This window comes from Corvus cornix, chromosome 10 (genome assembly GCF_000738735.6).
Source record: "Corvus cornix cornix isolate S_Up_H32 chromosome 10, ASM73873v5, whole genome shotgun sequence".
In the NCBI taxonomy this organism is placed as follows: Eukaryota; Metazoa; Chordata; class Aves; order Passeriformes; family Corvidae; genus Corvus; species Corvus cornix.
In genome coordinates this window covers 1,510,971-1,524,882 of record NC_046340.1, presented here as the reverse complement: position 1 = coordinate 1,524,882, position 13,912 = coordinate 1,510,971, and the positions used below count along the sequence as shown (strand labels likewise).

Genomic DNA, 13,912 nt, shown 5'->3' with positions numbered 1-13,912 from the left:
ATTAGGATGCATTCAGGTACCTGCAGAAAATGTTAGGCAAAAAGCACACAGCATGTAACAGGCAGATCTGCATGTTGTTTCAAAAACAGCCTACATAGCCGCCAGGAAAATTCAAGAACGGTACCATATGGAAAGCTAAAAGAAAATAGCACAAGAGGAAAATCACTCCATTACAGATTCTTAATGACTCCTATAAAGTGAGGATGTATGAGCAACAGGGTGCCTTGAAGTTGAAGAAATAACCAGAACAAGAGCTACCAAGAAAGCAAGTCATAAGAAGATTTTTAAACACCTATGCACTGCCAAAAGTGTTCAGCATTTAGATATCCCTAGGGAAGCAAGAGTATCAGTTACCATGAACTTTAAAAAAAGAACAAGCAAAAGTTGTGTTGTAGCAAGGTCTTTTCAGGAGTACAGAAGGGTGAATGAATGCCCTTAAAGCCTTCTAGAGAAACACACAGAGAATGAACAACAGAAATGAACAACGGTTCACAAATTGAGATCATTCCGGACACAAACTTGTTCGAACAGTAATAGCAAAGGTAGAGGAAAAAATCACATTACAGTCCAGAAATAAATAGCAAAGAACAGATGCTGCATCTTATGCATTGAAGAACATGATTTTCTCCAGGTTAACACCTGAATTTGAATTCTAGAGAAAAAGAGACAAGTAGCTTTTCTTCATGGAAAAAATACTCTTCAAGTACCCAGTGAAGATCTGAGACAACCATTAAGAATCAGGAGGAAAATATTCATAGATTCATAAAAACATGGGGCTCAGAAGCTCTCTTTTTTTGTGGAATGGTAAATGCCTTCAGAAGCACAAAACCCAACAAAGTGGCTTAAAACAGGGGGTGTTCTTCAAGTTTCAAGTTATCGAGGCTGAAGTGCAGCATTTCACCTTTAAAATAAAAGGCAGTCCAGCATACATATTTACCTGGCATAATGCCTCTTATGAGTGTTTTCTCTCTCTAGGCTGATGTCACTGTAAAACCTTTTGAATTTTCTGCCTTCCCATTAAACACACCACCTCTTGCCTAAGGCAAAACAATCCTCCTATCTCTTACCCCTAAGCAAAACCAGAAAAAAGTTAGATTTTTTAAATACAGAATAATGGTTTCTATATAGAAACATCATATTTACTTCTGATTATTTTGTATAATACCACTTTCTTCAGCTAAGTGAAAATTCAACTTCCTATGGCAAATGGAACCAGTTATTTCTCCACAGCACATGTGTAGCTCAGTGTTTCTTCTCTAAATTTGGATCCCTTTCCTCTGCCTCCCTTTCTCTCTGGGAGCAGCAGAAAAGATGACTGAAGTCTCAGCCTTTGAACACCTCTGGATCTGTACCTGGAGAAGCAGAGGGCAAAGCCATCCAGTCACCTTCATACATGATGCAGCCAGCCTGGAGAGGTCACCTAACCCATCCTGCCAAACCAAGCCAGGAGCAAAGAACTCTCAGCGTTCCTAACACGTTCTTAAAACACCACCTAAGGCAGCTCTAGCTTATTAGCATACATTGAATAGAGCTTTTGATTCTATACAGCTGCAGCTCTCCTGAGGTGCTGGAAGTTCCCTTCTCACAAAGTCAAGCCAAAAGAGGGAATTCCTCAGGCACACAGACTCCAGCAGAGGGACTGCAGGAACTTCTGTTTAGAGTTAAAAAGAAAATAAAGTAATAGAATAAAGCAACAAGAATTAAAGAGGTCAAGAATTAAAGAGGAAATTAAAAGATTGAAGGCCCCTTACTTACATGTTTTTACTCTTGTTTACATTTATATATACATGAAAGAGAGAGATTGTTTCATGGTCTCAGGTATAGAAATCACAGTCACATGCACTAAAAATTACTTTAATGTGAGGTACTTAAGTCACTAATAAGGAAGAATGATTTCAGGTGGGTAAAACAATCTATCAACAAAACTCAGGTGAAAATATTTGCTTTCAGGAAGAATGTGCAGATACTTGCAATGTGATTCTTGCTCAAAGTTCTGTGCACAGAGGTACCCATGTCTGTAAGTTTCCACAGCCACAAACCCAGTATTTTACACAAGAGCTACAGTCAGTCTTACTCTCGTTAGGTGACAGAACACTGAGCTGAAACCAAAACTCTCCCTCACCACGGCTCTACCCAGCAAGACTGAATGAATCCTGCAGGTACTCTGCTTTCTCGGAAGACTTTGTGCCAGCACAAGCAGGAAAACCCTTTCCTTTAGATTGTGCTGTTCGTTCCCATTACAGCTGTCAATCCAAAAGCCAGCTGCCCTTTTCAGGCATTAGGTGGGCTTTGTTCCACTCGTTAAAACAAACAAACAAAAACCCCAACCAAAACAAAAAAAGCCCCACCAAACTGGTTTTGCCTTTAAGTCCTGTTGCATGCTTTTTTTTTAAACAATCCTATCCAAAATAAAAATCATTTGTAAGTTATTACACATTTTATGTGGAAGAGCTTTCAATCAGAGAAGTTACAGAATAGTGATGGAAGCACACGAACATTACATTGTGCTTTCATGTGTAACCAGGTAAACTGAAGATCAAAATGGTTTTTTCCTCTTTGCCTTTCACCCCAGCTAGAGACACTGCTCCCTTTACAAAGGGATTGCTTCTAACAAGCACGGGAGTAAACAAAATCAGAAGTATTTTCATGACAATGTTTTTTCCATTCAAATGTCCCTTGACTTTGTGTTTATTTACCTCTACACTTCGAGTAGCGTGCATTTGTGCAGTAAGAGATGAGCACTTCTAAGAAGCAGTACAAGGTAGGATGAATCCTGCAGTCTTGACTCAGGCAATAGCGCCACAGACATTAAAGGAGCGTGAGCTTTGCAGCTTCAATTGTTCGCAACAGCGAGACCACTCTATCGGCCCGGGACAAGAAAACTGAGAATTTTCCTTATCTCATGACACACAGCATACAGAGTATTTTTCTTCCCCCACTCAGAGTTTAGAATCTCTTCCAAATAATTTTCAGGATCCAGTCTTCTCTACACCTCTGAGACAGAGAAGGAGCGGCAAAGGCTTTAGGTTTCAGGAGTGCTTTTGTTTTTACAAAAAAAAATTTTGTTATTACAAATAAAGCAGCAAAAGCCTCTCCGTATTTTCTGTGAGGTCACTCACTGTGCGTGAAATTCAACTGAACACCTTACTCGAAGTCCCCACACTGCGGGCACTGCTGGAGCGACGTTGGTGCATTCCCGAGAGCATCCCAAGCTTTCCGGGATATGACCAAACCAGAGGAGCCTTAACGGAAACAAACCAATCCTCCCTCAGAAGCACCGTATATATATATACATGTACACATAGGCATATATTCATACACGTATGTCCAACTACCGAGAGAGGCACCCGTGCGAGCCGGGCGGCAGAGCACCCGCACCTGCGCGGCCGAGCACACCGCTGCCCTCAGCGCCCCGCCCGCCGCGCTCCCGGGACACGCCTCCCCGCCGGAGCGCCGCCGCGGCAGCCGCGCCCCCGCAGCCGTGCTCCGGTGCCTGCCGCCCGTGAGGGGAGTCCCGCCCGTGAGGGGAGTGAGTCCCGCCCGTGAGGGGAGTGAGTCCCGCCCGTGAGGGGAGTGAGTCCCGCCCGTGAGGGGAGTCCCGCCCGTGAGGGGAGTCCCGCCGTGAGGGGAGTGAGTCCCGCCCGTGAGGGGAGTCCCGCCGGCCCCGCCCTGCTCACCGCACCGGCCGCGCTCCGGCCGCCGCGGGGGGCGCTCCCGCCCCCGCTCCTGCCCCCCCCCGGGCCCCGCGCGCGCCCGGTACGCCCCCCCCCCCCCCCGCGCCCCGCGCGCGGTCGCGCGCACGGCCGGGCCCGCCCCGCCGCTCGCGCAGAGGGCGGTGCCCGCGCGCGCCCCCCACCTGATCCCGGCGCCGCCCGGCGCGTGCGCCGCCTCGCGCGCCCCCCCCCTCCCCTCGCCCCTCGCGCGCGCGCCCGCGGAGCCATCCGGGTCCCGGTCGCGCGGCGGGGCCGGGGCCGGGGCCGGGGCCGGGGTCGCGGTCGCGATGCATCTGCACCAGGTCCTGACCGGCGCCGTGAACCCCGGCGACAACGGGTACTCCGTGGGCAGCGTGCAGGACACCCCCTTCACGGTAACGGGCGCCGCGGCCCGGGCACGGCGGCCGTAGGCCCGGGGACAGCGGAGGGAGGGGGCAGCCGGGCGGGCGGGGGGCGCTGCGGGCGGACCCGGGGGATGTGGGGGCATCCGGGGGTCGCCTGCCAGCCCTGGCCGGCGCTCCGTCCTCTGAATGGGCCGGGGAAACCCCCGGGGGTGTGTGTCCTCGGGTTTCGCTGGGTGCTCCTGTCTGTCTTTCCTTAATTTTTTTCTAAAATATATTTGTGTGTGTGTGCGTGTGTATGTCTCATCTGCAAAGCGCACACCGTCACTTGCACTGGGATTCTGACGAAGCCTGCCCGCTGTTGATGAGCGTCTGCCTTCCATTACTGAGGTTGATAAAACACAAATTTGTCAAACGCTCGTCTCAAACTGGGAAAGAAACAGAAAGAGATGATAAAGAGATACACTAAGTGAATTTCAAGGGCCCCGTAGTTTACAAGACAATCTGTTTCTCATTCACAGGCTATACTTGTTTATTGTCAATTTCTAATGGCAATTTCACTTCGTTATGTATGCTCGGTATGCTTTGATTTTAGTGAGTGATCAGCTTCTGCAGTGTTTTCCTGCTGCCGTCTGATCAGTATCTTATTCTTTGGGAATCAGTTTTCTCATTGCATTTTATATGAAAAAGATTATATCCCAGGCACAAACCAATTCCAAGCAAAATGATGCAGAGCATCCTTTTTGGTGTAAGATAAATGTCAGCAGACTCGTGAAACATTTAAAGCTTACAATGGATTCTCATAGACTTCTTATTTCAGTAATGAATGCTGGAGAGTCTGAAGAAATAAAAGGTGCCATGTTTGTCTTTATTTTCCTCATTCTGCTGCTATGCAGCCATACTGCTATTAAGGGGACCTTTGTTACTTTTGATATTTATATAAGAAGTCATTTACACATATTCAGATTCTAATGTGTTTCTTTTTACTATGACAATTTGAAAAGTCAGTCAAATGGTATTATGCAACACAACGTTATGCTAATTCTTTTCATGGTTTCGATAACATCAGTAATGAATGATAATGTATATTGTGGTTTATACAAGAATTTTCCAAGAGCAAAAGTGATGTCTTCCAAAACAATGCAGAATTGCTTGGTAGGATGTTAATTAGGGAACTACATATAACAGACCTCACTGTCTTCTCTGGCTGCTGCATCCAATTTTTTATAATACAGGAAGCAAGAAACTAAAGAGATAAGTATGTTTTAATAAGTATGTCTTCCAGACTTTCATAGCTGTAACTTTCTTCTTTGCTTTTTCTTCGTTCTCTGTCCTCGTAGTATTATTTCCTGCCATTTTAGACCTTGATCCTATAGTAAACTGTATGGTTAAGAACTGTTTAGGGTCTTATATCCAGATTCTTAGGGAATTAGTTACCTGTGTGGTTTAGTAGACTCATAGTCTACCATCGACTGCAGGTGGTTTATTAGTGCCTAACCTCAAATTCTGTCGGTCGACATCACCTGTATGGACGTAGCTTTGTGCCCCCAAACCACTGAGCTGTTTGGAGTCGTAACTTCAGCTCAGATCCTGAGGCAGGTTTTGCAGTTCAGGTGACAGTCTGACTCTGCAGACCAGAGTCAGCTCTGAAGCTCCAGCGCCTGTCAGGCACTGGCACACAGCACCAGCCAGGCAAGGGAAGAGCAGGAGAGCAAGGGAGATGTGCCCAGTGAGCTGTGAACCTATAGGTGTCTGTGTGAACCCACAGGGCTGTGGCACAGGAGCTGCTGTTTGTGTGCGCATGTGCCCACTCACGTTTTGGTTGATGTTTGGGCGTTAAAAATGCGTGAGAATAGTTCAAAATTGCTACAACTGATTCATCACAGGCACTTGAAAATACAGCTTCTTTGTGTGCAGAAATGAATCACTCGTGTTAAAAATACTCCACTTAACAGCAGAATAATGGCTTGGGTACATATATATATGTACCCACTAGTTAATAGTTTTGGAGATATTTCCCTTTTTTTGAGGAGGAGTAGGAGAAGAAACTTCCTTTTAAGATGAATGTGCTTTAGATACCTAAGTCCAGAAAAGGACTGAGAATTCTGAGAGAAGAAACACATTTTCTTCTAACGTGATTAGGGACATTGCAATTCTCAGGCCCTTCATTCTTCCTTTCTGTGGTTTGTCCTTGGCTTGTTTGCATGACTCCTTGCTGGGGATAAAGGTAAGCTTTTAATTTCCAAGTCGGTGTAGCTAGGGCTAGGATGATAACACAGTCTGCCTCAACTTTTTTAAAGCTTTGGTAGAAGTCATCTAGTTATTCTGAGAACAAGACAGGGAAAAGAATTTTTCCACTGTTTTTTTCTTTGCCTAATAAAAACAAGTATTAGGAACTGCATAAAACTATACAGATCCAAAGAAATAGAGTTGCTGTAGCTTGGCTACAAAGGATTTGTCAGTGTTTATTCTGAAATGTGCAGGGTTCTTTCCTCCTCTGCTCCCACATCTGCCTGCTGCAATCCTGACATCTAATCCAGCCTTTCCTAAGGAAGGGGTGAGGCGCAGAGATGTGTGGTAGCAAACTGCCTTGTGGGTGCTGTAGCTGTGTTGTGGCCAGACTGGCAGAGCGGGTGATACACAGGAAAAACTGTTTGGAAGGTGATTAGAAGCAAAATAGCTCCATAATGCTGTCTTGCACCAGACAGTCTCTTCAGCCCCCTTCGTCTGGGCTCTGAAAACAACTCTGCTTAAGCAAAGGGTTGAAATACTGAATGACAGAAGTTCTGGGAATAATTCTGTGCACCTTTTAGCTTGCTGTTAATTCACGTTCTCATTTTAGCAGATATTGTTAACTGTGTTCCACAAGTGGGTTTACAGAAAGGTTCAGAGTTGAGCTTTAAGCAGTGCCTCACAGTACACACCCTGCCTTGACAGAAGAGGTGTCTGTACATCACAGTCTAACTGGCAGCTAATAAGCTTTTAAAGGTAGAAAACGCATTTTTCAAACCACAGCTGATTTAATTTAGCTTTTGTTCTGAAAGAGCTGGTTAAGCAGCTACAACAGAATGTAGCTGTTTCTAAGGTTAGTCTGGGTTAAAAAATAAAGAGATAAAAATAGCTATGTCGTTTACCTAGAGGCTGGATTCTATAAATATAAAAATTTCAAGTGTCAGACAAACAGGAAATAATATTTACTTCTGCACTAATTGCACAAAACTATAAACATTCTTAATGAAAAATCAGAATGTCAGATTTTAGGGGTATCTAAGAACTTTATTGATGAAAGTGAGAAAAAATTTATTTTTTATTTTTGAAAAGGACAAGGTTCTTGACATGTTCCATGCCAATACTGACACTTGGCCTGGAGCTGCGTGTGGTGAATTTCAGAAGCTGTTGCAGATGAGTCTCCCACACCCATGGAAATTTTTTTACCTCATTGAAAACAGCAAAATCTTCTTTCACACAGATGTCCACGAGATACAGCAACTGAGAATAGGTTTTCTCTGCTCTGTAGGGTTCTCCTACTTTTTTACTACTCCATCCTTCTTAAAACACTTATTTGCAAATCCCTCTCCGTTATTTATTACTATTTACATGTATCTATATGTTCTGCACGTTTTTGTGTAAATTGGATTAGAGACGCTTAATATCTGAATCCTTACTGAGTTCTTTTATCTCTGTATGTTTAAGCATATTGTAAAGTATTTAATCATGAATTTTTCTCATGTCAATTTAGGAAAGCCTGTTCTACAGGCCACAGGCTAGTAGTAGGATAGGAGTTGTTTCTCAGTTATTTTGCTAGCTTGCATTAAGGGTATGTAATTCTAGCAGTACTTGGAAGGAGGAGGGGGAGGAAGTGTAAGTGTTGTGTCCATTGATGAGAGTTTGGAAATGGTTCAGAATTCAGGTGTCTTCATTGCTAAGCAGAAGGGGGAGGAATTTCTGCGTCTTATGTTTACTATTCATAGCCACAAACTTAAGGACGAGTGAGTGTTGTTTTACTAGAGGAGTCCTTTAAGCCCAGCACAGACTTGAATTCAGGTTTCGGTAGAGATTTTAATTTATGTTATTTTAGATGGTTACGAAATTATTTTTTTTTAACACCACTGTGGGCTGATTCTGTTTCTTCCACATCATTTACCATCTTGAAATGCCTCTGCATCCCTAATAGTACACACAGGAGCTTGAGGACTTGTGTTTTATTACACTTATGCAAAATTTGTAAAGAGTTGCAGGTTATAGGAAGGCAATAATTTTTTCGTTTTTTTTATACAGAGTAAAATATTTGTATAAAGAAAAACCAAGATGAGAATGTGAAGGAATAATTGTTTCCCTATCTCTTAGTTCCAGAAGCAAACCGGAAAACGAGCAGCTGAAAGAAACAGATGCATGTGCTTTCATATTACCTGAAAACTGAGCATATAGCACAAACTCTTACAGTAGGACACAATGTCCTACTTCTGTGTGCTGCTCCTGCATTCAATTAAAGCTTTGTCATTGTTCATTTCAGTGGTCCCAGATCTTGACAGATAGAGCAGATATTGGCAAACTACAGCTTATTAGTTCCTTATGGATCCTGCAAGTCATCCTTGCATTCTGGTGGTTTTGCAACTCCATTTAATTTTCTCCTTGAAGTTATCAGTGACATTAGAAATGGAGGTTGGCAGATACTCCATGTGGGTGGTTCTTAGTGCACTTGTTTTGTTCAGCCACTGCTCATAATTCTGCTTATTTAAGAGCTCTATGCTGCTCTCATCCATTACAGTACCTCAGTGCCTTATTTTCCATCTTTCCTGTCTGTATGGCTTACCAACTTTCCATTCCTTTTATCAGGCCATGCAGATTGTCAGCCTGCTGCCACCGATATTGTGGCCACTGTTTCTCTGGCAGGAGAGACCTGTGGTGGCATGAATGACCTCATGCAGATGTCAGCTGAATCCTTAAGAAGGAACTACTGATGTTAAATATTATGACACTTCCCTGTTCTTTGTCAGTGTGGGGTGTTTCTGCTGCTTTACCAGCTTAAGGACTGACAGGACAGAAGAAAAGAGGATTTAACAGAAAAGTGTTCTCTTCAAGTATAAACATGTTAATATAATGAAGCCATCAGAAAAGCTGCATGAAAGTAATCAAATTAAAAACTTGTATTTAGGCATATAATGTGAAATATGAAACTATCTTTCAGTACATAAAAGTATATGGACCTTTTTCAAAGGTGCGTTCTAATGAATTGACTTCATAAAATAATTTTAAGATCTAAGGTAAATATACTTTAATATACTTTCAAGAAGTAAGGCACATTCTCAGAATAAATGTCTACACTCAGAAAATGACCCCAGAACCAAGAGATAGCAGCACTTGCTCTAAGAACCTCGAGCTGAGGGCTGGTATCCTGCTGCTGGGAATGGGTTCTGCCTAAGCCCCTCAGCGAGGGATCCCCTCTGTTGGCACAGGACACTCAGGTCTGCTGAGTCACTTGTTGGTGCAGCAGTAAACAGGCAAAGAGTAGGATGGGTACAAGTGACAGTAATAACATTTCACAAAGGAAAGAGATCTCTGTATCTTGATGATTCTTTCAGGAAAAAGAGTTTGACTGTAAACCACACTTCTAATTCAGAACCACTTTTTAACTTAACTTTGTAAAAATACGCTAAATAGTATAATTGCCTGGAAATTTAATGCTTTGTTGCTGGACAGTGCAGGTAGGGGACAGGAGAGATGAAAAACTAAAATGTTTAAAGAGAAAGACGCTAAATTCTTTTGCTTCACAGAATAAACAGACATAGCCAAGTATAAAATATTTCCTGTTTCATGCATTTTGAGCTGTACACACATATACAAATGGGCATGTTTAAGAACAGTAAGCACAAGGAAACTGAAGCTGAGAAGTCTTTTCTTTTACAATTTCTGAGACACACATACATGTCTCTTGCCAATAAAATTGCAACTAGTGTATAACGTAGTCTGAAATTTGCAACTCAAGTTATCAGTACTGACAGTGAATAGGGGATTTGAAAGGTTTAAGTCCTCGTTTTAAGTGGATCAGCACTGTCGGGGTCCCACTGTAACGCAGCACCTCTTTTTACTTAGATAATTTAAGTCACGTCTTTTAGTAGGTTTGTATTAGTAGTTATGAGGAAGACTTTTGAAAAGAAGATGAGTCAATTCTTTTCTGTTTTAATTGCTCACCCTTTGAAGTTCAAGTAGGAGAATCAATTTCTTGTGAATATTAGGATTCTGAATAAATTATTGGAACAAGAGGGTGTGCTTTTGTTTTCCTGTCTATTTCTGGGCATTCACATCCTGGTCTCAGTCTTCTTCCTTCCTACTTGGGAGCCTTTACTGTTTTGTCCAGCATTCAACACAACTGGCGAAGTTTGTTTAGTAAAAAATCCTACTATAAAAATAGGAAAATAACAAAACAAAAAGAGTTTCTGTTCAATGCCAGAATTTATTTCAGAATCCCGTCTTTCATTCTCTTACATTCTGGAAATAATCCTATTCAATTTTAATAATAACTTATTCCCTTCCAGACTGGGGCTAATAATCACATAGCCTAGTCATCAAGGAGCTGGGATATTCTATTACACAGATAATCTCCCTCCAACAACCTTTTAGCAATCCTGCTTACATTGTGAATCACTCCAGTATCAGTTCCTCAGAGCTTCCCTGAACAGCAGTGTGGGTTTGATGTCTCAGACAGCACCGTGTCACTCTATTTTTGTGAGATGACCTTGGAAATCTTTCAGACGATCTGTCTAATCTGCAGTTTTCATTTCTGTGTGTGCAGTTGTATGGTGTGTTAATTTCTGGGGACTGATTTTCTGCTTTGCTGCTCGTATTGCTGTTCCTTTCTGTTTCATGCAGTGATGTACTTTCACTAAATGAAGCCCTTTTTTTTCAGCCTTTCTCACTTGTTGCTCCTTCCCAGGAGGATTAGACGTAGACATAGAAAGTCATGAGGCCTAAACTGTCCATTCTAGTTCCAGTGGTGATCTTGCACCGTTATCTTAGTGTGACCACCAAGGGGCACTGGTCATGTAAATCGATACAAATACTCTTAACTCTCATACACTTACAATACAAGTAGCCTTTACACTGATTGATCTCAAAGGAGAGAGCAAGGACTGACTCAGTATTTTGGAAATTCTTGTGAAAAATCCAGTGGACAAGTTAAAATGATAAGTAATTTTGTACCATGTGGAGGACTTGCACTCTCTGCTTAACTCAGCTGTTACAAAATTTCTGCCTACTGTATTGTAATCAAAGGAAAACTTACTTTAAGGAAAGAGACTTCCAGCTCTAACTGGTTACTGTAAAAGGCTTAGTGGTAGATTGATCCTAGGGAGAGATTTCCACACCTGAATGTGGGAGCTCAGTGGGACAGATAATCTGGAGTGATTAAACTGTTTAGAACAGGTGAAAGGTTGGCAGACAGGTGTATATTTATCCTGCCAGTAAAAAGTGCTGCAAGCTATCACTGTTCTATAGCTATTTCGTAAACAAATTCTTTAGGATATAGTGTGTATTGCACAACAGTATATCCAAGAGAAATCTTTCGTTTACAGTCTTACAGTAATGTGCACTTCTTAAAACTCAGAAAAGCCCAGCAATTGCATTCTTATAGAAGAGAATAACAATCTTTTTAAAAATTAAGAATAATAAAAAAGGCAGGCAGGGAGGCAGAACACACACTTATTTAAGAAACGTACATGGAAATTCATTAATAAATGCTCCTGGCTTGGCTGCCTTCCTCTAAGAGGCAACCAGAATTGGAGGGGAGAAAAAAAAAACCAACTAAAATCTAAAATAAACAAAAGAAAAAGTAAATACAGAGCTCAAGTTCTAGATTTAAGTGTGGGGGGTTGGTTGGGTTTTGTACTGTTTCTGTTTGCCGTGGTTTAAACCCCAGTGGAGTTATGGTCTCCTTCACTACTGTGTTTCTGCTTTTTGCTCATTGAATTAGTGAGGAACAAACCCGCTGCTTTGTAGCTTCTTGTTTAACTGGGGTAGTCACAGCTTCCCAAACATCGGCGGTGTAACAAGCGTTCAGTTCGTTTTTAAAATAAACATTTCAAATTTTTTCTTTTAAAAATTTTTTCAGGCATATGGCTCTGGTTGTGACATTGTTATTCTGGCAAATGACTTTGAATGTGTGCAAATTATTCCCGGTGCTAAACATGGAAACATCCAGGTCAGTTGTGTGGAGTGCTCCCAACGACAAGGCAGGGTAAGGATTTTAATAAATCTGTATAGAATTTTTAAATTTTCAATACTCTGAAATAATTAAATGGCAACATAGTACTTAATGGAATGAAAGAGTTAATTTCACAACAAAGATCATGGTTTACTCATCTGGGACTTTCTGAGTAACGCCTCTTGTGTTAGTCTTATGTTACTCTAAGAATCCTTTGGGGGAGGGAAGAGTGTAAAGGAAGCAGGAGACATCTTTGTAACAATGGTTTTTATTCCTTTCCGGGACCTGCAATAAGAGGTGTCACAAACTGTGGACAGATGCATTAGTTACAGCACAATATCAGAACTGGAATGTTCCAGCTTCAGAGATGGGCCCTACAAGATCTGCACAAACCCCTGGGTGGTTCTGCATTCAGGACTCTGAACTCAAAGTCTGTTCTTTACTTTGGGATTGGCTGTGTTGTCGCAACCTTCTCTCCCCCTCCCCCTACGGAAGAAACGAGATTTCGTAATAAATGTCATGAAACTTGTGGATCATTTCTATATTGGGGAAACCAGATCCTGAATGAGAAGGACTTAAACAGTTTTTCTTTTAAAAATCTTTAAAGAAAAAGAGGAATTTTAAAGATAGTCAAAAGTACTTATAAGCATATGAGTATTAGGAACAGACCCAGATAAATACCTAATAAAGACTGTTTTGTGTTTAGAGGTTTCTGTGAAATAAGTGGCTGAAAGAAACTAAGGGATTCAATAGCATATGTACTTCAGACTTTCTATTTGCCATTTATCTCTTCTCAAAATGTATTTGAATGTTAAATATAAAATTGCATTTCTTTCTGCTTCTTGTAACTGTTATTCAGTGATTTAGTGATACAAAATGGAATCTAGAGACACAGACACTAATAATTAATGCATTAGTAAGCTGTGAAGTACACAGAACATGAGCAGAAGCAGTGAAGGCATCAACTTTCCCTTATGCATTAAGAGTAGTTGCCCTAGAAGGATATACTACATCTGACTGACAGTGTTTGTGCCATTGAATGAGATGTCTGCCCTGCTTAAGAGTTAAAATCTGAAAGGTGGGCTTCTTCAGGAGTTTGTTTTTCTCAAATGACCTAAGAAAATATTCCCATAACACAGTTAATTACATTTGTATTGATTTCACTCTTCAAGAACACTGGCACATAGAAGAGGTATGGGAGATTCTTTAGCTGGTTTGGAATACTGAGGAGCACTTACTCCACTGACCTCCTAACCTTACATTTTGAGTCTTCAACTTTTTTTTTCTTTTCCCAGATTGCAGCATCATATGGAAACGCTGTTTGCATTTTTGAACCGCTTGGTATAAATTCTCATAAAAGAAATTGTGTAAGTATGTGTTTCATAACTGTAATTCCGTTTAGGCTCTTAGAAGAGACAGAAGTCTGTCTGCCAGTTATTTTTATTGTATTATGTCAGCACACAACAGACTGATGGATAAACCGTTTCCACCATTCATAATAAAACTGGATGGGTACACTCTTCCACTGCATGAATTGAAGTGTGGACTGCCCTTTTCCTAAGTTCCCAACATCTTGTTCTTGAATCTCATACTAGATTGACATGGTGATGAGTTGGTATTTGTCCTTTGAAGAGGTTGTCAGAGATGCAGTACAGAAA

At 41.8% G+C, this 13,912-nt stretch overlaps 1 protein-coding gene and 1 long non-coding RNA gene across 5 annotated transcripts in view; one reads left to right on the top strand and one right to left on the bottom strand.

The window, feature by feature from the left end:
* Positions 1 to 3,383, bottom strand: part of LOC120410527 — a 250,231-nt gene extending 246,848 nt beyond the window's left edge. The window contains exon 1 of the long non-coding RNA XR_005602730.1: positions 2,697 to 3,383. This is a non-coding gene — a long non-coding RNA (uncharacterized LOC120410527). The remainder of the gene's footprint in view (positions 1 to 2,696) is intronic.
* Positions 3,384 to 3,946: 563 nt separating this feature from the next.
* Positions 3,947 to 13,912, top strand: part of DMXL2 (Dmx like 2) — a 47,544-nt gene continuing 37,578 nt past the window's right edge. For 3 of the 4 annotated variants that reach the window (XM_039557339.1, XM_039557337.1, XM_039557338.1), the window contains exons 1-3: positions 4,001 to 4,087; positions 12,162 to 12,287; positions 13,550 to 13,621. In XM_039557339.1, the coding sequence (XP_039413273.1) occupies positions 4,001 to 4,087; positions 12,162 to 12,287; positions 13,550 to 13,621 (285 nt within the window). Of the gene's footprint in view, positions 4,088 to 12,161; positions 12,288 to 13,549; positions 13,622 to 13,912 lie in introns of all 4 variants that reach the window. The other variant, XM_039557336.1, reaches the window with a different exon arrangement.